Genomic DNA, 22,050 nt, shown 5'->3' with positions numbered 1-22,050 from the left:
GGTCCAACACACGTCCCCCCCAGCTGAAGGCAGGGAGAGTCACCCATCTTCTTGGGGGTTCTCCTCGCCGAGCCAGAAGAAGCGGGACAGGCCATCAGCATTGGCGTGGTCGTTGCCAGGGCGATGTTCCACAGTGAAGTCCATCCCTTGCAGGGAGATGGACCATCGCAGCAGCTTCGGGTTCTCGCCGCGCATCTGCATGAGCCACCGCACGGGCCGGTGGTCGGTCTGGACCCGGAAGTGGGTGCCGAAGAGGTAGGACCGGAGTTTCTTTAGGGCCCACACGACGGCGAAGGCTTCTCTCTCGATGGTGCTCCATCGTCGTTCTCAAGCCAGCAGTCGCCAGCTGATGAAGGCCACAGGGTGGTCAACCCCCTCGGGGTCAACTTGCGATAGGACCTCCCCGATGCCATGCTCCGAGGCGTCTGTTTGGACTACAAACTCTCGGTTGTAGTCAGGGGCCTGGAGCACAGGGGCGGTGCACATGGCAGTCTTCAGAGTCTCGAAGGCCGTCTGACACTCGGGGGTCCAGTGCACCTTCTGTGGCTGCTTTTTAGAGGTCAGTTCAGTGAGGGGCCCCATAATGCTCCCATAGTTTTTTACGAAGCGCCGGTAATACCCAGTGAGCCCCAGGAACGCTCGGACTGCTGTCTGGGTGACCGGGGGTTCCCAGGCCATGATGGTGTCAATCTTTGGTTGGAGGGGAGCCACATGGCCGCTCCCCACTTGGTGCCCCAGATAGGTCACAGACCCTTGGCCTATCTGGCACTTGCTTGCTTTCACAGTTAGTCCGGCCCGTAGGAGGGCTGTCAGGACCTCCCAGAGGTGCTTCGGGTGCTCGGCCCAGTGGAGGCTGTACACCGCAATATCGTCCAGATATGCGGCACTGAACTCTTCTAGTTCCGCCAGCACCTTATTCACCAGTCTCTGGAAGGTAGCCAGGGCGTTCTTCATGCCGAAGGGCATCACCTTGAAATGGAAGTGGCCATCGGGGGTCGAGAAGGCAGATCGCTCTTGGGCACCAGGGGTGAGGCCGATCTGCCAATACCTGGCCGTGAGGTCGAAGGTGCTAAGGTACCTGGCGGCCCCCAGGCGATCGATCAGTTCATCGGCCCGGGGTATGGGATGGGCGTCGGTCCAGGTGACGGCATTCATTCCCCGGTAGTCGACACAAAACCGGAGTTCCGGAGTGGCGCCGGGGGCGGCGGCTTTAGGGACCAGGACAACGGGACTGGCCCAGGGACTGTCTGAGGGCTCGACCACCCCTAGGGCTAGCATCTTGGCAACTTCAGACTGGATGCAGGTCCGAACTCGGTCGGGAACTCGGTAGGCCCGGTGTCGCACGGGCGGGCTGTCCCCGGTGTCGACATCGTGGACACACCACTGGGTGACCCCGGGAGTGCGCGAAAACAGGTCCGCAAACTGCCCCAACAGCTCTTGGCAGTCCTGGTGCTGTTCGGGGGTCAGGGCGGAGGAGAGGGTGACTCCCTCGACGGAGCCGTCTTTTTCAGAGCCCGTTAGGAGGTCGGGCAGGGGCTCGGAGTCGTCTTCGGCTCCGTCATCTGTAGCTAGTAGCAGGCTCAGCTCTTTGCGGGCAAAGTGAGGCTTGAGCCGGTTGGCGTGCAGGACCCGGAGGGGGTTCCTGGGGGACTCCATGTCTACCAGGTAGGTGACGGGGCTCTTGCGCTCCACCACTTTGAAGGGCCCTGTCCTTTTGTCCTGGAGGGCACAAGGTTCGACCGGGGACATGACTCAGACCGGCTGGCCCGGCTCGAACTCGATGGACGATGCATTCTGGTCATACCAGCGTTTTATCTCCTCCTGACTGGCCTCAAGGTTGGCCTCGGCAAGTTCTCGGAACTTCCGAGTCTGGTTTCGGAGGTTCAGGAGGTACCGGTAGACATCAGGCGGAGCATCTCGGGCTGTAGTCTCCCAGCCTTCTTTGACCAGGCTGAGGGGACCTCGGACAGGGTGTCCGTACAATAGTTCAAAGGAGCTGAACCCCAGGGACTTCTGTGGCACCTCCCGATAGGCAAACAGGAGGCAGGGCAGCAGGACGTCCCATTTGCGGCGTAGGGGCTCTTCCAGGCCCTTGATCATCCCCTTAAGTGTTCGGTTAAACCGCTCCACAAGTCCATTCCCTTGGGGGTGATACGGGGTGGTGAACTTATATGTGACCCCGCACTGTTGCCACAGGGACCGCATATATTTTGATATAAAGTTCGTGCCCCTATCACTCACGACCTCTCGGGGGAACCCCACTCTGGAGAAGATCCCCATTAGCGCTCGGCCCACCACGGGGGCCGTAATGGTCCGGAGGGGGATGGCTTCGGGGTAGCGGGTGGCATGGTCCACCAGGACGAGGATGAAGCGGTGCCCCTGAGAGGTTCGGGGGTCCAGGGGCCCCACGATGTCGATCCCCACTCGCTCGAAGGGGGTGGTTACCACGGGAAAGGGTTGGAGCGGGGCCTTGACCTCTTCCCCGCTCTTTCCACTGGCTTGACAGGTCGGACAAGTTCTGCAGTGATTGTTCACATCGTTGCGCATTTTTGGCCAGAAAAAATGGGTCACCAGGCGGCTGTAAGTTTTGTCCTGCCCCAGGTGCCCGGCGAGGGGCACGTCGTGTGCCAGGTTTAGGAGGAAGTCTCTGAACCGTAGGGGGACCACCAACACGCGACTGGCCCCCAGTTCGGCAATTTTCTGTTCGCTGTATAGGAGGTCGTGGTCCCAGTAGACCCAGTGGGACCCTGACGTGTCCCCGGCGGCTCGAGCTGCGGCTTGCTGCCGGGTTCCCTCGAGGGAGGGAAAGGCCTTTTGTTCTTGCCGGAATTGCTACCGGGTGGGACCACCTTCCTGGCGCCATTGGGCTAGTTGAGGGAGGTCGCCGAGCTCGGCGATGTCTTCGCGGAGGGGCTCCGGCGGCCCGGACTCAGGGTCGGTTTTTTCATCGACGGCGGGCGGCGGTGGCACCGGCCACTCTGGTTCTTCGGTCGGGGCGGCCTCGGTCGGCGCCGGGGCCCGGGCGGCCATGGATCGGGTGGTCGCGCAAGCCCACTCGGGTAGTCCCAGCATCCCGAGATGCTCTCTCCGCTCGACTTGGGCCCATGGGGAACTCTCGAGGTCGTTTCCGAGGAGGCAGTCCACGGGGGCGTCGTCCCGGACGGTCACCTTTAGCAGGCCCGACACCCCCCCCACTCGAAGGGGATTCGGGCCATCTAGCACAGGGTCTCGGAGTTGTCAGCGGCCAGCACGGGGCACAGCACATTAGGTAGTATCTGTTCGGGAGTCACCAAGTGGCAGCGGACGGCCGTCACACTGGCCCCAGTGTCACGGAGGGCTTCGGCCCGGCGCCCATTAATGTTGACCCACTGACGGTATTTTTGGGTGTTGCTCGGGAGTGGAGCCCGGGGGATCATGTCTCTTTTGCCCAGACAGACTAGGGCCATGGCGGCGGGCTCCCACTCGGTCTGGTCCTCGGGGTAGACCTCTTCTTCTTCTTCTCCTTCTCCCAGGGCTGCGGCAGCGATCTGGCGGGTCGGGGGCCCGGTGGTGCCGGGACGCTGGTTCATGGGGCAGTGGGGGTCACTGGCAAAGTGACCTGGCCGCTGGCATCTGTGGCAGGTAACGTTTGGGCGGAGCCCCGGCCGGGCTGGGGGGGGGCCTCTTCTTGTCAGGGATGGCGAAGTGTTGTTACGGGACGACCCCCGGGGTGGACTCCGGGGCGGCGCGGCCGGGAAGTCTCTGGTCCGGTTCTGGCCTCCTCCGCCGCCTCGCTGGCGGAGGTGCCCCTGGGGGTTCCGTCCTGATTCTCCTATCGGGGCCCGGGGGACCCGGGTGCTCACCCATCGATCGGCCTTGACGGCGATTTTCCGTGGCTCGGTCAGCTTGCTGTCGAGTAGGTGCTGTCTGAGCTCGACAAAGCAGTTGTTGGAGAGGTGCTCCCATACAATGAGGTCGAACAGCTGCTCGTAGGTGGACACCTTGCTGCCCTTGATCCACCCTTCCAGCGCCCGGCTATAAAAGTTCACGTACTCTACCCATGTAGTACCGGGGATTTTTTTACAGTCTCTGAATCTCTGCCGGTACATCTCAGGGGTGAGGCCATAACGGGTGAGCAGGGCGTCCTTCATGTGATCATAGGAGGACATCACATCGTCGGCCAGTTCCAGCAGGGTGTCTCTTCCTTCGCTGACGAATTTCCCCCATAAACCAGCACCCCAATCTTTTCGGGGTATGCGGTGCGCGGTCATGGCAACTTCGTAGGCTTTAAACCACTGCTGGATGTCGTCATTTTTATAGTATTCTTTGACGACATCCTTGGGAATGTGGACCTTCGTGTCGGCAGGAGGCGGGGGGCTTCGGTTCACAGCGGCGCCAGCTTCGACGCTCTTGGCCTTGATCTCTAGTTCTTTGAGGCCACGCTCGTGCTCGAACGTGATTTTCTTTTCTTCCAGTTCTCTCTGCCTCCGTCTCTCCTCCAGGTCTCCTTGCAGCCGGAGTTGCTCAATGGCCATTTTCTTTTCTGCTAGCTGGAGTTCTCCGTCCAGCCGGAGTCGGGCGAGCTCCAACTCATGGAGCCGGCTTCTCCCTCGCTCTCGGGCGTCCTCGTGGGAGAGGCCCGTGTCTCTGTTGGTTGTTCTTTCTTCCGCTGGTGTTGTTATTGTTTCCTGGGGCCCGTCTGGGACTGTGTTGCCTTCGGTTTGGGGTGGTGTTGCTTCGGCCTCCACCCATGTTTGCAGCGCTTCTTTAAAATCCTCTTTGGTGCTTAGTCCGGTGGTAGCGATACCTAAGTCTTTGCAAAATTGTTTGAGTTCTTTCTGGGTGTACTCCTCCAATAGTTCCTTCCGGAACTCTGCGGTTGTTCCAGCTTCTTTAGTACTCATGGTTGCTGTGTGTCTCTGTTAGTAGTGGGCGAGTTACTCGCTGTACGATTTGCGTCGGCTCGGATCCCGTCGCCTGCCACCAATGTTAGAAAGGTGATCCCAGGGGAGACAGAAGATGTCTGACTGACCCCCCCGAGACCCACCACTTCGTATGGAATTGGCCGAGCGTCGCCGAGAGGCCTCCTTGGCGAGGCTCCTCTCCTACAATCGTAACAGCCGAGCAATTACACCACTACAAAGGGACACCACACGAGAGTAGATTCTTAAGAATCTTTATATAAAGAATAAAGGCAAGTTCTCGCAGCAATATGTACAGGGGGATCGAGGGATCCGTAAAGTCTCGGTAACAGGGGAAAGGGGGTAGCGGGACAGTCTTGGTACCCACTGGTACTAGGATACCCGGCGCACAGCTCTCAATCTTCGAGCTGGGGGGTGCAAGGAGCCGCAACGTCGTCAGCGGGGCTCTGAAGATGGTTCAGAGAGGTCGGGCCGCGACAGCGTCAGCAGGGCTCCGAAGTTGGTTCAGCGAAGTCGGGCTGCGACAGCGTCAGCAGGGCTCCGAGGATGGTTCAGCGAGGTCGGGCCGCGACAGCGTCAGCAGGGCTCCGAAGATGGTTCAGCGAGGTCGGGCCGCGACAGCAGGGCTCCGAGGATGGTTCAGCGAGGTCGGGCCGCGACAGCGTCAGCAGGGCTCCGAGGTTCCAGGTTCCAAGCACAAGAGTTCTTATCAGGATCAGCCGCGACGAAGTCAGCAGGGCTTCGACTCCAAGATACAACTGGAGTCCTTATCCAGGGCTGGCCCAGATATAGGACTGGAGTCCTTTGATGTCCGGACCCTCGCGCCTGGGGGTCAGAGGGGCCGGGATGAGAGTGTCCAGACACCCAGCAGGGGGGTGGAGCCAGCACCCAGGGAGGCCGGAGGGCGATCGGTACCAGGCATCCGGGGACGACTGGAGGGCCATCAGAACTCCCCTCCTCCTGGATTCGTCAAGTGGCCACTCTACCACCTGGGCAGATCTTGGTGCCTCGATGTCGGGGCTTTGCTGGGGCCGCGGCCGGGGTTGGGCCGAGGCCACGTGCTTGGGACGTGAAGGGCCCAAGATGGAGTCGGGCTTGGAAGGGCGGCCCGGGGTGGTGGCCGGACCGGCCAGGTTGGGGCGAGCAGGGTTCGCCAGGTTCCAGGGGGGAGAGCCGTGGGCTGCCAGGGGGGCTGCCGCGGGTCGATGGAGAGCCGATGTCGCCCCGGGCCCGTCATGGGGGAGGAGTAGGACCACGCCATGAGGCCGGGTCCAACAATCAAGAAAGAAAAGTATACAGGTTTGCAATAGAGCACCTGCATTGTGACTGTGGCGAGAAGTGCTATTGAATTGGTTGTGCCTGGGAAGACAGGCAGAGAGTTAAGAGGGGCAGGACGAATGGGTGGTCAGAGGCAGGTGGAATCCTAAACAAGATGTCAGTGCAGTCCCATTAGGAACATGAGCCCACCAATGAGCACTGTGCACACTCATCGCTGGTGGCACTGACACCCTTTAGTCAATTGGCTGACCCTGCCACAGCGGCGCCGAGATGGAGGGGCATATTATCAAGTAGGGCGATAGGCAATTATCGCCGCTTTAGCGGCCGTTTTCAGCCGCCAAGCGGCGATAATTCTGTCGGCCTATTAGCAAGCTGTCGCTAACTGATGTTAGCGACAACTTTTAGGCGATAGCGAGCGATTTGGGGCCCGCTTTGCATGTCAGCGATGTTTATCGCTAATGACATGCAAAGTGGGTGTACCCAACTAGTTAGCGACTGAAAGCAGTCGCTAACGTCGCTATCGCCTATTAGCAAGGCAGGCGTAGCGATGGAAATATTTGCGCTAAGCGCGAATATCTCCAAATACTAACACCTGCCCAGACCAGTTCTTAGCCATGTTATCCAATGGGAGGTGGATAACATGGCTAAGAGCATTTAGTCACTAATGCGTGAATATCGCTGTATTCTCATCGATATTCACGCATTTCGCCGCTATCGCTGGATATTTTAGCACAATGGAGAAAAACGTTGCTAATAGCATGTTTTCTCCGCTAACATATCCAGTGATAGGCAGCGATAAAAAAAATGCGCTAAGCGCATTTTGCGATAAATATCGCTATTCCTTGCTAATATGCCCCTACTTTCGCACTTCAGGCGAAATGGATGCTGCTGTAAAAAGGCCGACCATGTTGCATACGGGAGAAGATGAGTTGTACGAACTATTTCTGAATCTACCTAATAACGGCACTGATTTTGACGCAGCGGTGGCCCTGCAGAACAGGTATTTTGATCCGCAATAAAATACGGATTATGAACATTTTAAACTAAGGCAGGCCTGTCAACAAAAAGGTACATTAGTGGACATGTTCTTTGCATGACTGTACACATTAGCCAGCACATGCCCAGGAATCGACAAGCATGTGGAGAAAGGGCACAACGAATTCAAGGCTGCCGATCTGCCAACTTAAGGAAATTGATCCTACGTCAACCGGGTATATTGCTTGATTAGATCCTCATATTGGGCAGATCCTATGAACTCGTTGCCTTACAGCTGCCAATGCCACCCTGCGAGAGGTGCTACCTCCCTGGGCAACACAACCGTCGCTGACTCCTAGTGCACCAGCGCGGCTCGCATCAGTGAGGATGGTTAGAGCCCCCGGGTGCTTCCGTGGGGAACGGGCGCATGGAGATGGGCCTGCCAGCATACCTGTCCTAGTTTATGAACTGCCTGGCAGACTGGGGAATTTCCTATCCGCTTCCATTGAGGCTGCTGTGGGTGAGTAGAACACAGCCCTTGCTGTGGGTGGCGGCACTGGGCTTCCAGAGAGCTGTGGTCATTAGTTGAAGGTGGGCCACAGTGTGAGGTTGGCCCTGATGGTTGGGCCTCCCTTTATTTCCGTCCGCTAACAAGAAGCTCCTCTGCACCTTAGAGCGCTGACCCTGGGGAAAAAGGTCATCGCCGATGGGGCGGGCCCAATGAGAGCGCTGAGGGCGCCAGTCAGAGAACGCGATCGCAGCTGAGATATCCTGTCCTAAGGAGGTCATTGAGGGAGAAGGGCTCCAAACACACTGGACTGGCTAGTTTTGGTGGACAATGAAGGCCCTGATAACTGGTGACAGGGGCTGCTTCTGAATGGCTTGTTTGCGATCTGAAATAGCCAACATTGGTGACAAGAGGCTATTTCTTAAGGTGTTGACTGCGCAAGTTGGGCGTCCACGTAGCTGGGAGCATAGCTGAGTGCCAGGGCGGTCGCTTATCCTTACTCTGAGGGCAATGCTTGTGACCCTGGCAGTGCTGGGTAGCACAAGGGGAACGCCACTTTCGAGTGAAGTCAACGAGTGCGGATTGAGAAGTTGGTTGGGGGGACTGGCATGATCCCTGTTATGCCGCGGTGGGATCAGGATGCTTCCTGCTGTGATGCACCTCCTCTCCCCTTACCAAGGGTAAACCAAGGGCTAAACCACAGGGACCATGATTACTGCCACCACATTTACAACAGTACTTGTCTGAACTGGGGGCTCAACAGGACTCCTATCTACCCACTTTGCAGGGCACCCTGGGCAAGATCTTAGGTGCCATAGAAGATTCTAAATCTACTTTCCAACATGAAATAGGGAAGGTGTCCATTGAACTATGCTTGCTCCACGCAGACCATCAGAAGCTGACTGTCAGGGTGAAGGGCACTGAGACATCCCTGGTAGACTTGCACCCCTCGCATCAAGGCATGAAAGCCCAACTTACTCACTTGTTGGATTGGGTGCAACAACTGTTACACAGGGTGGAAGACTCAAAGGGATGCAGTAAGCATAACAATATGTGTATTATTGGCCTCTCAGATGGAACAGAGGAGTTGGATAGTGTGGCCTATTTGGAACCCTGGCTGAAAACCGTGGTGGCTCCGACCCAGCGTACGCCTTTCTTTGCTCTGAAACTGGTGCATTGAGTACCTGCTCAGCCACCGGCTTGGGCCGCCCACCTAGACCTGTGGTCGCTATGTTGCAACACTACAAAGATAGAGACTTACTGTGGCAGCAAGCACGAGAGGCAGCAATGGCCAGGTCACACTGTTCCTGGACATCACGGCGACAGTAAAGGTCAAATGTGCCTCCTTCTTGGTAATGAAACGAGCGCTAAAAGAGGACCGGAGATAGTACTCTCTCATATTCCCAACCAGACTGAAGATTCTGTGGGATGGCCACTCTCACTTCTGCCAGAAGCCGGACGAGGCGTGGGCTTAGTTGGGGTGCAATGGTCTGGGGCACACAAGACTCCCATTGATGCAGAGGGGGCTCCCCGTGCCTCTGTAAGTGACGTAGATCGTGAGGTGGGCATGCAAGCAGGACCATTGTTGAGGCCCATCCTGGCTCAGTCTGAAATGGTAAAGCAGCGGCACTGCAGGCTCTGCGTTGCTCACTGGGCCTGTGGCCTCTGACAGGCAGAACAATAGTAGCTGGATCACCAAGACGAAGCCACAGACGCCAATTCACTCCATGTCAAGAGTGATGGACTCCCCGCGGTGAGCCCCCACACTGCAGAAGACATTATTTTAGCAGTGCCACTCTTCTCACATGATGCATTGGGCCCATCATGAGGGTGGAGCCTTTCCTGATTGGGCCGATGCTGCTGTTTGCGCCTGAACTGGCAATCTGTCTTTGACTTTCACCCCCTTTTATTTGCCGCTTTTTTGTTTTCCTTTTCTGTCTCTGGAGTGTGGCTGCGGTGTGGGGGGGTTTGCTGGGCTGGGTTGCTGGTTGGGGAGTTGTCTTTGCCGGTTTGTTATGTAGCAATTGAAATGGCTGACACACTACACACTTACAAGCTGATGATGAACCTGTGTACTGTGACCGACCAGCACAAAATCTTGAAATACCTTAAAAGACAAGGGTGCATTTTGCCCTGCTTCAAGAAACACACGCCACTCTTGCAGAGGCCGAGTGCCTTCAACGTAGGTGGCAGGGTCAGCTTCATGCTACTACATATTCGGCCTATGCGAGGGAGGTCCGGTTATGGGTGTGGGGAGGGGTTCCATTTTAGACCACTACAGTTGACATTGATAGAGGGCCACTATGTCTTTGTGGAGAGGTGACTCTGTGACCAACCTGTGGTCCCGGGTAGTGTCTATGTGCCAAACCAAGATCAGGTCTAGCTCGCCTGATGGGAGGGCCATACCAAATTAGCGGCGACTTATGTGTTCTAGACATGGCCATGGAGCGTTCCACTCCCCTGATACCGAGGACCATGGCACATAGAGCAGCTTTTGGCCTGACTCGTGGGACCACCCACTGGGGCATGGAAGACCCTTGGCACGGTAAACACCCATTATTCCACAACTTTCTTTCTGCATACCATCACTCCGCATACTTTCATTACGAAAGTACCATGACTCCTCAATGCCATTATAACGCATGGCATTACATTTTATATGCTTTTACCACGCATACATTTACAACGAAATTCGTTGTAAATGTATGAATGGTAAAAGCATTTTTTTTAATGTTTGGATAAGGTAAGTATGGGTATAGGGGTATATGTTTTGGGCCAGAAGAAGAGTACCCATGGCTTGGAAGTCACTCAGAGGACCTTGCCTGGAAACCTGTGTGAACGATGTCACACTTTGGGCCCAAGCCGAGGAAAGAACACTGCAAGGAGAGAAGGCACAGGGTGTGCCTTAGACCTCTCGCACCTCTCTGGAAGGAGGTGGTTGATGAATGGGAATTCCCTAGGTCAACTAACGGACTTTTGGGAGATGATGAGGAGGGGTTTGACTGAGGATTTTTGAGCTGGCCATGTCAGAGAGTCTGATGCTGCGGGGGATAAACGCATACATGACCTGGAGTTATGAAAGGGACACGTTGGAGGGAAGAGGGGGACCAGGGTGTGATGCCCCCCTGTGGGGCCTGCTGCATATGGTCCTCTCCTCTCTCTTCCGCCTGGCCTTCCCCCCACCCTGGGTCATGATTATCCTTCCTTTTTCCTGCTCATTCCAGTTTCTCCCCGGATACTGCTTGCACACTCCAACACAAGGCTCGGACATGTATGGACAGAGTTCTAGACCATTTGAGATATGGAAGGTTTCCTTGTTATTGTTTTTTATGGTATATGGTTCTCCTGTATATGTGCGGACATCCCTACTCTACTAAGTTGCAATTGTTATCAAATGACTGGTGAGCCCCCAGTTACCTTAATATCACCGTGAGCGCTCGGATGAGCCTCTCGTACTGGGGATTGCTAAGCCAACTCCTACTGCCTTGACATAAAGTAGCAATTGAAATGCCAATAAACAGAAATGTGTAAAAAGGCTCTTGATTGCATGTCTTATTGTTTTGTTGCTCTCTTTGTGGTCAGGCTCTGGAGCGGCATGGCGGAATTGACTACATGATTTCCAATGCTGCAGTCAATCCCTTTGTTGGAAATATCTTGGATTCAACAGAGGAAAAGTGGGATAAGGTAAGGCTGTGTCCTCGGAGACAGAAAATAGGGGAGATATGTTGGACAGCCATTACACACCAGCCAGCAGTAGGGAGTACAAGAGCAATAGTTGGCTATCCATCCCACGTAATCTGTTACTTCAGCAGTACTCCATGTCCTGGTTAAATGGTTTCACTGCAAGAAGAGTACTTGGTGGTTCCTCTAATAAAGAAAGGCACTGTACCCTGGAATACACTTTCACTCGATCTACACAAGCAACCAGGCCATCTCATGTTTAATAGAAGGAAAAACTCCTGCTCTTCACTCAATTTACTGGGTCTATTCTGTGGGTTTTAGGCATTCTGTTTCTTCAAAACCACCAAGAAACTCAATAACTATGTTGGTCCAAAAGCATTACCAACCCAGATCTGCAGGTGTAACTGTAAGAAAAACACTTGAGTACATATGGAGTGTTTTGCTTCAGCAACATCTTCTGTCCTCGCCATCAAAGATCACTGTTTCAGCATATTTCAAACCCCAGGAGTTTTTATATGTTCAGGTCCTCTGTTGTCCTTTAATAATCTTTCCATTCTTTGGATTATTGCAGATTTTTGATGTGAATGTGAAGTCAATGTTCTTGATGACGAAGCTAACAGTTCCTCACATGCAGAAGCGAGGGTGAGGAGAGCTCACATTGTTTATGTTTATTAATTTACAAAACGTAATTCCTGTTAGACTTGTGAGAGGAACTAGAGCAAAGAAATAGAGCAGTTTCCTACATGAAGGCAGAAAGTGTGTATACCGGTTCTTAACTGTTTTGACTCGTGTGAACCCCCACTGAATCACTCCTGGAAGCCGGTGACCCCAGCCTAATCAATTTCCATGATTTGAACCTCAAATAAATTACAAAACTACTGAAACAAAAATACATAAAACGCATAGGAAAATACATTCTTTAATTCACAAAGAAAAAAATATATGACTATCGAATTTTAACGGGAAGGTTAGAACTTTTTTAAGATTTGGGTTTATTTCTAAAGGACAAAGCTATATACTGGACTCTAGCATATCATTTGTTATTTTGACCTCCTAATGTATCCTGTCTTTTTGTCAGCACATAGTGCTTCAGTTGATGCTTCCAATCGCCTATTCAACTGTTTGGTGTACTGGTGCGGTCCAAGTCCTTCACATTTACAGTTTACTTTACAATTTTGCATATTTATGTGTATCTACATTATTAATCAGGTAAAAAGTTTGCATTTTCTAAACAGTCGCAGACCGACCCACATACTAAGAAGTGTTGGTAAGCAATAGCTTAATAATACACAATTGATGTATGCGTCCATGCAAATTTCAGCACATTTACAGAAGTGGGTAGAACTGCCTATTGAAAAGAATATAAACTACACTATTTGACACCTACATTATTTCTATAATCGTGCGAGCCCCATTAGGCTCAGGGGATCCGAAAGTTGTTCTTCAAGTTTGAACCTGAATATCACTAGGAAAGTGGAACTGCAGATCCCTACAGGAAGATTGTTACAGAGGCGGGGTGTCAACACTGCAATTGTTCTTACACCACTACGTCCTGGATTTTTGCATGACAAGAATGTTTTCATATGTGAAGTGTAGAGGAAGAGATGGTTAATTTCTTTTTTTTTTAGCTTAGTTTGGATTTATTTTAGAGTGAATCCTTCAGCGCACTTGTAGATAAAGGAAGACAGTATTGAAATTGACTCTTTCCTTACTGGGAGCCAGTGGAGGCTCTTTGGTTGGGCTGCCACAGGTTGCATCTTCTAACATCCATATAAGGGACTGCTGGTCAGAGTTTGGGCTTCTCCTAGTCTTTTGTTATGGAATGCTGGAAGATAGTCTACAGAGGACTGTAATAATCAAGATGGGCATTAACCAGTGCATCAATCATTGAAGGGAATTGTTCGACTTTATGTATGGAAGTGTTTTAAGTCGTTTTAGTTTTAAAAATGTGGCTTTTAAAATATGGTCCAATCTAAGAATTGAGGCAGAAGTCAGCATTCCACTGGATCTCAGGTTCTTGCTTTAGAGTTTATGGTCAAACAAAGAGAGGCATGAGTAGGGCAGCAAGGAGGGGTTAATCCATTTCCACAACAAGATTTGCTTGACAAGATGATGGCTGCCTAGGACAGTTTTTGAGACTTTAGTTTGCAGCTATTGCATCATTTCTAGGTTTCTTTTCTATAGCTTGAATACTATTGGATATAGCCACAAATTGGGTCGACCTATTGTAGATTTGGGTATCGTGAGCACAGGCGTGAAACTGGAGGTGATGGCCATGGTAGGTTTCTATGAGGGACTTTAGCCAGAATAGCAAGGTGAACGAGGTCGGCCTGTGGGACCCTTTAATTGATTAAGGGAGTGGAGATTTCCAAATCTTGCTTTTTGTCTGTGATTGGCTAGAAAGGATTTGAATCAGCAGGGAGCTTCCTCCGAGATAGTTCCACAAAATGTTGTCTGTGTAGAAGGATTGTATGCTCTACCGTGTTGAATGCAACTGGTGTTGAATGTGGCTGGAGCATGAGCATGCTTAGTGCAGTATGTTCTGCTATTTCTAGGATATTTTGCCACACTGAGAGTAAAGCACATTCTGTTTATTGTCAAGGATGAAAGTTAGGTTGGTGGGAGTTCATGAGTGACTTTTTCTCTAAGTGGGCTTGTAGGAGGCTAGCTTTGTATATGGCGCACACCTATCTAAGTGAAGAACCTTGCACTAATCCAGACAGTCCTTATGGTGAATTTAGTGGTCTTAAACACACATAGAAAGCTCTCTAAGCGGTAGCTGTGAAGAGCAGCCTTCAGGCTTAGTCCGGAAAGAGTGTAAAGCAACATATTTTACCAGAACTAATCATATAGTGTAGGTTAAATGAAAAAGAACCACACAGTGTAGTTATACAAATAAGTATATTTATTATACACACTCACTAACACGTTGGTATATGTCCTACCCGGAGATATCAACACAATACACACAATATTTCAAATGTAAACAGGTAAGTAAGCACAAATACACAGTGGCCTCCAAGGGGAGACCAAACCAAATACTAAAGAAGTGGAATGCGAACTGAAGCCGAAGTCTGGACTTGGATCAGAAGACTCAAAAGAGCGGGGGACCCAAGGAACCATCTGAGGTAAGTACCCAGGAACCCCATGGAGTCTGTGTGCAGTACAATTTCCCTATTTATAACTTTCAAAAGGGTAGTATATCCACAGATTTTCATGTCCCAAAGACAAGTAGTATTTTCTAAAATTTCAAATGTATTAGATTTTCTAATGCAGTATAAGACATTAATATAAATAACACATAAGGATCACATAAAACGTGAAATTATCATAGAAGTCATAAAAGTGTACATCAATAGATATGGAGCCCCAAAATCATAATCAGTAGACCAGTAGACAATGTGCAATTACAGACTTCAAAACACAGAACACATACATAAAACAATAAATCAGGTACATACAGAATCACAAAGCAAAAACAGTGATATCATACACAGAATATACAATACACATATTTACAAAAACATAGAAAATCCACTGATGCGCGTTTCGGAGGTGAGACATTTTTAAGCCAATTCCTTCATCATGGCGCTGAAAAATCAAGTAGGATGGTGGGAAACAGCCATCCGGGATACAAGTACTGTTCCTCAATTTGCAATAAGAGGGGCTCAATAAAAATACATAATACATACGTCTGTTGGGACAACAAAAAATAAAGAAGATATGGTAAAACAGCATCACGGGTATATAGTATAACGGAGCATGTTAAAGACGACTAAATAAGTAAAGATAAGAAAAAGTGCACCCAAGTGTATGGTGAGGAGCAGCAGCCATATTTAGAAATGGTCCCATAACAGTGTGCAGCAGACCAAGAGTAGTGCTAGTATAGAGTAGTCACAAAAGATAACTAAGTTCCCTAAAAAACAGTAAAGAAGAAGGTGGAAAGAATAATAGTGGAGCCACATATTTGATGGTATTGATGTCATCTGGTAACAGACAATAATGAAGCTGTTACAGGTCAGTGACGATGGCGCATCTCCCCACTTAGCGGGATACTAAGGGTAGCTATGCTGTTAATCACAAAAATGCACAGAAAATTGCCATGAGATGGAGTAGCAAAGTAAGGGGTTACTTATCCTTTATAGAAAGTAAATAGCTTAGGGAGCATCAATAATAGTAACAGACACCCTCTCAACAATGGAAGATATACCAGACATAGCACACCAAGGGTGTAAGAGAATTTCCACATATATCCCAATAACTAAGAGAACGCTTACCCTTATAGTAGAAGAATAACATGAATAGGGGTCTGCGGTTAGCGATACCAATTTAAGGAAGCCAGAATAGCGCAAATCTAGGAAGACAGAATCAGAACACGATTGTGAAAAGTAAATAAAGCAGGAACCGTGTAGCCTACTAAAATTATAAGGTTCTCTACAACTGACTTACTCAAGTGGCGCAGTGCAGGCTCCACCACAGAAAGGGCTTGGTGCCAATAGGAAAATAAGGCAACTTGTGAAACCTGGAATAAGGAGCTGTTCAATAAAAGGAGGGGAGCTCTAAAAAGAAGACAAAAATACAACAAGTATAGAAGAGCTGCCAGCTCAAATGAGAACACATAGGGGGACAGGACTCTAAAGCGCTGTTCCTACACTTACCAGAAAAGTCGACTCTTCCTTTAAACGAGTCAATCAAGGCAATGGGTTTTGCTGTCCTCACAGCAGCGTGCGGCGAGGCCGGTTCCCAGGATCAAATATAAGCACAGCAACCGGTTGCGTGTAAGCAGTTTGCTTTGAGAACGGGCAGCACCTGGTCTGCTTGAGCATAGAACCTTAAAAGGCCTCCGAATGGGGACTGGCGGGTGCCATATTGAATAGAAGGGTCTGTCGACTGCGGGCGCCATGTTAGAGACAGTATCGGCACCGCAACAAAAAAAAAAAATAATAATAAAAGAACCTGGTGGCAGTACCAGATCTTAGAACTAATACTGTAAGCTAGGTAATAAAGCTGGTGGAGTAACAACAAAGGAGAAAGACCTCCAGAAAATTAATGGACTAAATACTCTATAGAAAAGGGCGGGCACCATGATGAATGGGAAACAACAGTTGTCTGCGGATGCCATATTAGAATCAGTAAAGGCCCCACAGCAATGGGTGAAGACCATACAAGAACAAGATGTGAAAAACTGATACCTTAACTGTGAAATAGTACTGGTAAAAGAGAACCAGGGAGTAAAAACTCCAGAATCAAAAATATAAAAAAATATTTAAAAAAAGGATAATTGCATACGCTGTAAAAGAGGGGGAAACTGAAAATAGGGCACATATCAGTAAAAATGAATAAGAACTCAATGAACGAATGGAGGTGCCAAGGGTTGGTAGGAAGACTAAGCCCAAGGCAAATGAAGGAGAAATTTACAATAAAGCATTCTCCCATGGTAGGTGTTCATTAAGGCCTTGACGGACGCCTGAAGTGTATAAATCCAGAACACTACTCTTTTACATCTGAGGCCATCAGAGTTGCCATCCTTGAGATGATGGATCTTCTCCAAGATCATCCATTAGAGATCCGTTTCCGAGTGATCAGATACGTGCCAATGCGCAACCAGAGGAGCACCTGTCCATTTGTTTTTGATAGCAGATTTGTGCTCACTAAACCTGGTTCTGAATTCTCTGCTTGTTTCACCGACATATCCCTGCTTGCAGGGACACAGAAGGAGGTATATGACATTAGAGGATCTACAGTTGGCCATTTCTTTAAATTGAAATTTTTGCTTCCCCGATTTCAGTTCTGCAATAACGATAGCAAAGTTACATGCATGGCAGTTGCGACATTTATGTGTACTACAGATGCAGTCCTTACCAGTGATGGATCTTTGTACAAATTGTCTATGTTCACAAAATGTAGATTTCACTAGAGAATTTCTTGAATTCTTATTTCAGTGGAATGCAAAAGTAGTTTTCGGAAGGGGATTCTCCTGCTTCTTGGAATTCAAGATATGCCACTGAGAGTTAATGATTTGGAGATGCCTATTGTCACAATTGGAGTGTCGGGTGTGTGCAGGGTGGAAACACAGCCACGTACTCAATGCAAGTCAATGTGACAGTCGCGGTTGCAAGAAGAAGGACCCAGCTAGTGGTCCCTGAAGAAAGCAAAGGGAAGTCAGAAGGTTGGAGAGTCACCCTACCTGTGGATACCACAGGAACTAGGATACCTACATCAGGGAAGATGGTGAAAGGGTCCGGTGGAATCCCAGGATAGATTCTTGAAAAGAGGTACCTACATGCAGAGGGGACAGAGTCTAGGCCTGTCAGGAGTGACCAGGAGGCACGGAAGACCAATGACCATCGATGACAGAAGATGCAGGAGTGATGACAGTGACCGTGTCCTGCAGCTGTGAAAACCAGTCAATGCTATGAAAGACCCCGAGCTGTTCATGAGCTGTCCCAAGTCGGCAGTCAAGAAGCAGGGGCTTCGTGTTCGACGGGAGCACCAACAAGCCTTGGCAGCAGCAACAGAGGTGAAAAATGAAAAAGGTGCAACGTTGGGACCTGCAAGGTCCAAGGGACTCACCAAGGGCAGCAGAGTCAGAGCAGACCCTAAGCTAGCAGAGGAGCCCACTGATGGAAAAGAAGACCCTCAAGAGGATCCACAGGCCAAAGGCACAGGAGTTGCAAAAGGCCTCGAGCAGCTCACCAAAGATGCACGCCCATGGTGCAGAGAATGCGGTTAGGCCCTGGCAGAAAGAGATGCTTGAGGCTGAAACTTCTTATAATCTGAAGATCTCTGGAAAACAAGGCTAACAAACCTTGGCAACGGCAAGTCGACGTGGTGCAGAGGGATCCTGTTCCAGTGGTTCTGACGAAGGATACTAGCCTGAAACTTGATGAGTGGACAGGTCAGGCCTTGAGGAAGTTGCAGAACCACTTCCTGTGCTGCTGAGCCTTTTGGAGCCCGTGGGATGTCAGGAGGAGCAAATTGGTTGATTTGTTGCAGTGCCTGCAATGCATGGGGAGTGACTCCTTCACTCCAAGGCAGATTACTTCAGGTGTCTTTGATGCCCACAGGCCTGGAGAGGAACCTGGATGAAGCACAGGCACAGACGATGAAGAAGACTTGCAGAACAAAGAGACGAGGAACAGCAGGAATCTTCCTTGACGCAGTCTCGGTTTCAGTCTGAATCTGGTCCCATAATGAATCTGAAGAGCCACCCACAAGTAAACCCTTAAGTGCCCTAGGGAAAGGGTTCGGGTGATTCAAGGGCCACCCCAAGAGGAGGAGATTGACAGAGGGGAGGATTCTCCCTTGTCCAGTTTTGCACCAGGGCAGGAGCCAAGGGATCCCTGAACTGGCTCAAATTGGTGTATGAAAAGAGGGCACCAAATGTACTCTTCAAAGCAGTCTGGTGGCACTGGCAAGCACCCCCACCCCAGCCCACACAAAGTCCTCCCTGTGACAGGAAACCTATTGTTCAACCTTCCCCTGATTGAGCTCAGCATCAAGAGGGTAGAATCGTGTCTGTGGTTGACAGCAGCACTAGCTTGCTGTTAGACCCTAAAAAGCTGGTGCCGGGAATACAGGGGGGCAACCGTAGAGGAGCCCCCAGTACATGGGATCCTACATGCAACACTGGAATCAGTGTTGGGGTAGGATCCCAACATGTTTTATACCAAACATGACTGTTTTTGTGCAGTCAATATATAGTTAGACATCTCATATTTGACATGATGTCTACTATATGTCTTAAATGGCTAACCGCACTTACAAAGCCTGGAGAATCGATACATTATTGACTTAAATGCCATGTTGAATAATGATCTCTAGGAAATGGTCTTTGGTATGTAACCAGCTTGTGGACAAGGTTTTCATGTTCAAAGAATTATCCTGCAGCCGGATGTGGAAATCAAAAGCAACGAGGAGGTGATTTGATGTGAGAAAGAGTTGCGAGATGAGGATGAGAAATGTTTCAGCCTGGTATTGGGAGTGGTCTTGGAGCTGAGTCAAATGAATTTGAAGGAATTGCTGATCTCTGTGGTGCAGATATTATTCTTGTAGATTATGGCGTAGGCTTATCTGGTGGCCGCTGATCTATTCTCATGACCTAGTGTGTAGCTGAGTTCGACAAGGTGCTTAGAGTATGGGGGAGTGTTTTGTAGATTACTGTACTTGATAAGATCACGCATATCATGGATGTGCTTCAGAGGTTTCCTGGTATATTATTAGGCAGCAGTACAGAGCCCAGCATATCTTGAGGATTACTGGTGTGCAGCATGTGCAAGTTGCATTGGGCTGAGTATTGAGGACACTGAGGGTAGTAGCGTGTTCCTAAAATTCTATGGAGTTGGCTGTATTTCAGTTTTGCAAAACGCTTTGGACCTGGAGACTTCTTGCTTGAGGTGGCACAGTGACACTCTGTTGAGCAAGGGAAATGTGTTGGAACGTCAAATGTTTAAGTCAAAAGTATTCTCTGTAAGAGTTTTAAAATCAGCAGAGAAGTGTGGAAAGGCTTGAAGCAGAGTTAGGTAGGATTCAGTGAATGACAATCAGTACATTGATAAAACACTATCAACTAACTAATAACAGCTTATCAGTGAGACACAGATTTATATGTAGATGTAGCATCTATGAAATGAGGACGTCTTTGGCTTGTAGGCACTGTATAATTGCTAGCCAAAAGTGCAGCACACGTTCAAGTCGTGGTAATTGACCTAGATCACAGATAGCTAGTTGCCGGAGAGTGATGGTCTTGGAATAGTGAGGGAAGCAATCAAGAAGAAAGGTGGGATGCAGAGTGACTGGCAACTCTTGACAGACATGGCTGGTGGGCTCGTCACAAATAGGCCAGAGTTTGCCTAATGTAGAACTAATGGCAGAATCTCTGCACATTGCAGTAGTCACAACGTGGTGTGGTGCACAGGCTGGATGCACAGGGGAGCAGAACTTATCTCAATATCATGTAATGTGTATTTGAGGGTTCTTGATGACATCAAACTGGATATTGGGAGATGGACAAATGGTGGGAGTGTCTCAGCAGACAGCTACACTGGGAGTTGACAGCTGTCTTCCGTATCTCGTGAGAAAATCAGTTCTCGTCTTCAGCAGATCAAAGCCAAATGAGCAACAACGTTATATGATTAACAGATCAAAAATAAGTGGAGGAAACATTCTGATTCTGATCAAACTTCCAAATGGAGGCTAGAAAAGGTTTTAGTGCTAGCACCAATGTTCAGTGTAGTTGCAAAAGGCTACTTCCAATATGTTCCTATATGATATTATTTACATTGGAGATTAGAAAATTAGACCCAAGTCACAAAAAAGTAGTAGTCTTATGAGTCGGTGTAGATTTGCAAGTTTTGTACTATTCAATACATGGCCAGAATTACTCCTGGAAAGCCATGACAGTCTCAGGGTTCAAAGAGACCTTCCTGGAATGTCATCATGTGATATTTTTTCACAATATAATTTTTCCAATGCGGAATTGTACTCGCAGTACTACTGGGATTTGGCAAATTATAGCCCTGCTGGAAAACTGCACATTTATTTGCTCTTTTTTTCTCCACAGGGAAAACGTGTTTCCCTCTGACCAGCCCCTTCACCTGCACTACATAAAGTTTAAGAGCGTTCCAATCCTCTTTCCTTCCTGGAAGGAGATTTACTCCGGCTCATTGTTGTAATAAGTCTCCAACCATTTAAATGGTGGGAAAAAAATCAGTTAGGATTATGAAACCGTCGACAAGTACACAAGTTTGTGGGAGTTCATGAACTTTTTTCCAACTTTCTGCCTATTGCTTAATGTTCACTACTATGCAAGTACATGCAGTTTTGCCATATAATTATGTAGGGGTAAATGCATTTACAAGTTTTTAGGTTTTGTGAATACCTGACTGGTGTAAATGGAGCCATGTTTGACTGTCTACGTAGGCCTATGGCAGAAAATGACTGTGTGTTAGGAGCATTCTCATACAAACCCTTTCTAACATTTCCAGATTGGTTTGATAGAGAGCGGGAATGGAGGGGATGAGGGATACGGTTAGTTGCGATTCTCAGTTCGCACATGACAGTGTCCATTACGCTCCAGGAGTTGGGGGAATTGCTGGAAGGCATTCAAGACTTCCAGGCTGGCCTCGGTTCAGCAGGCCTACACTGCCTCAGAGAGCGCGAAGAGGCCAGAAGATCACCAGTAGTAGTGAGTGCCTACACAGAGATAAACTGTCCTCAGTGCCAGTGCGAGACGTGACACAGTGGGAATGACGTGGGTCGATACCAGAATGAAACATTTGAGTAATGTTGTACTGGTATATTGACACAAGGGTGCTAGGACCCTGTATGTAAAGAGGATTCAGGGCAGCGGAAGTAGACAGGGAAACGGATAGGGAGAAGTCAGATAGACAGAGATAGGTAGGGATCTGTGAAGGTTGGAGCACTCTGGCCTTCCGTGAATATGTTGTAATAAATCACACTACTGTTTATTACAGTATGGTTCTTCGTTGCGCTGTCACAACATTACAGCTGCTAGCGAGGGAGGGCATGACACCCTGGGGCTGTCCACATGATCATGCCTTGAGACCTCCTGTGGTGGCAGCACAAAGTCGGGTGCCCACCTGATCAAGCAGAGGAGAACTGCACTTGATGTGACATCAGAAGCCTACTCCTAATTTCACAGGTCCACAGTAAAGTTTTATGGACACAACTTTTCAGGTGTAGGGA

The 22,050-nt window shown here is 49.7% G+C and overlaps 1 protein-coding gene across 1 annotated transcript in view; it reads left to right on the top strand.

Annotated features, from left to right (window-relative positions):
• LOC144753773 (dehydrogenase/reductase SDR family member 4-like) overlaps window positions 1-22,050 on the top strand; it is a 362,846-nt gene that overhangs the window by 182,569 nt on the left and 158,227 nt on the right. The window contains exons 4-5 of the mRNA XM_078641349.1: window positions 11,245-11,346; window positions 11,915-11,985. Coding sequence (XP_078497475.1) covers window positions 11,245-11,346; window positions 11,915-11,985 — 173 coding nt within the window. The remainder of the gene's footprint in view (window positions 1-11,244; window positions 11,347-11,914; window positions 11,986-22,050) is intronic.

The sequence above is a fragment of the Lissotriton helveticus genome, chromosome 5_1 (assembly GCF_964261635.1).
Source record: "Lissotriton helveticus chromosome 5_1, aLisHel1.1, whole genome shotgun sequence".
Lineage (NCBI taxonomy): Eukaryota > Metazoa > Chordata > Amphibia > Caudata > Salamandridae > Lissotriton > Lissotriton helveticus.
Note: the sequence above shows the minus strand (reverse complement) of the source record. Positions and strands in the feature narration are given on the sequence as shown.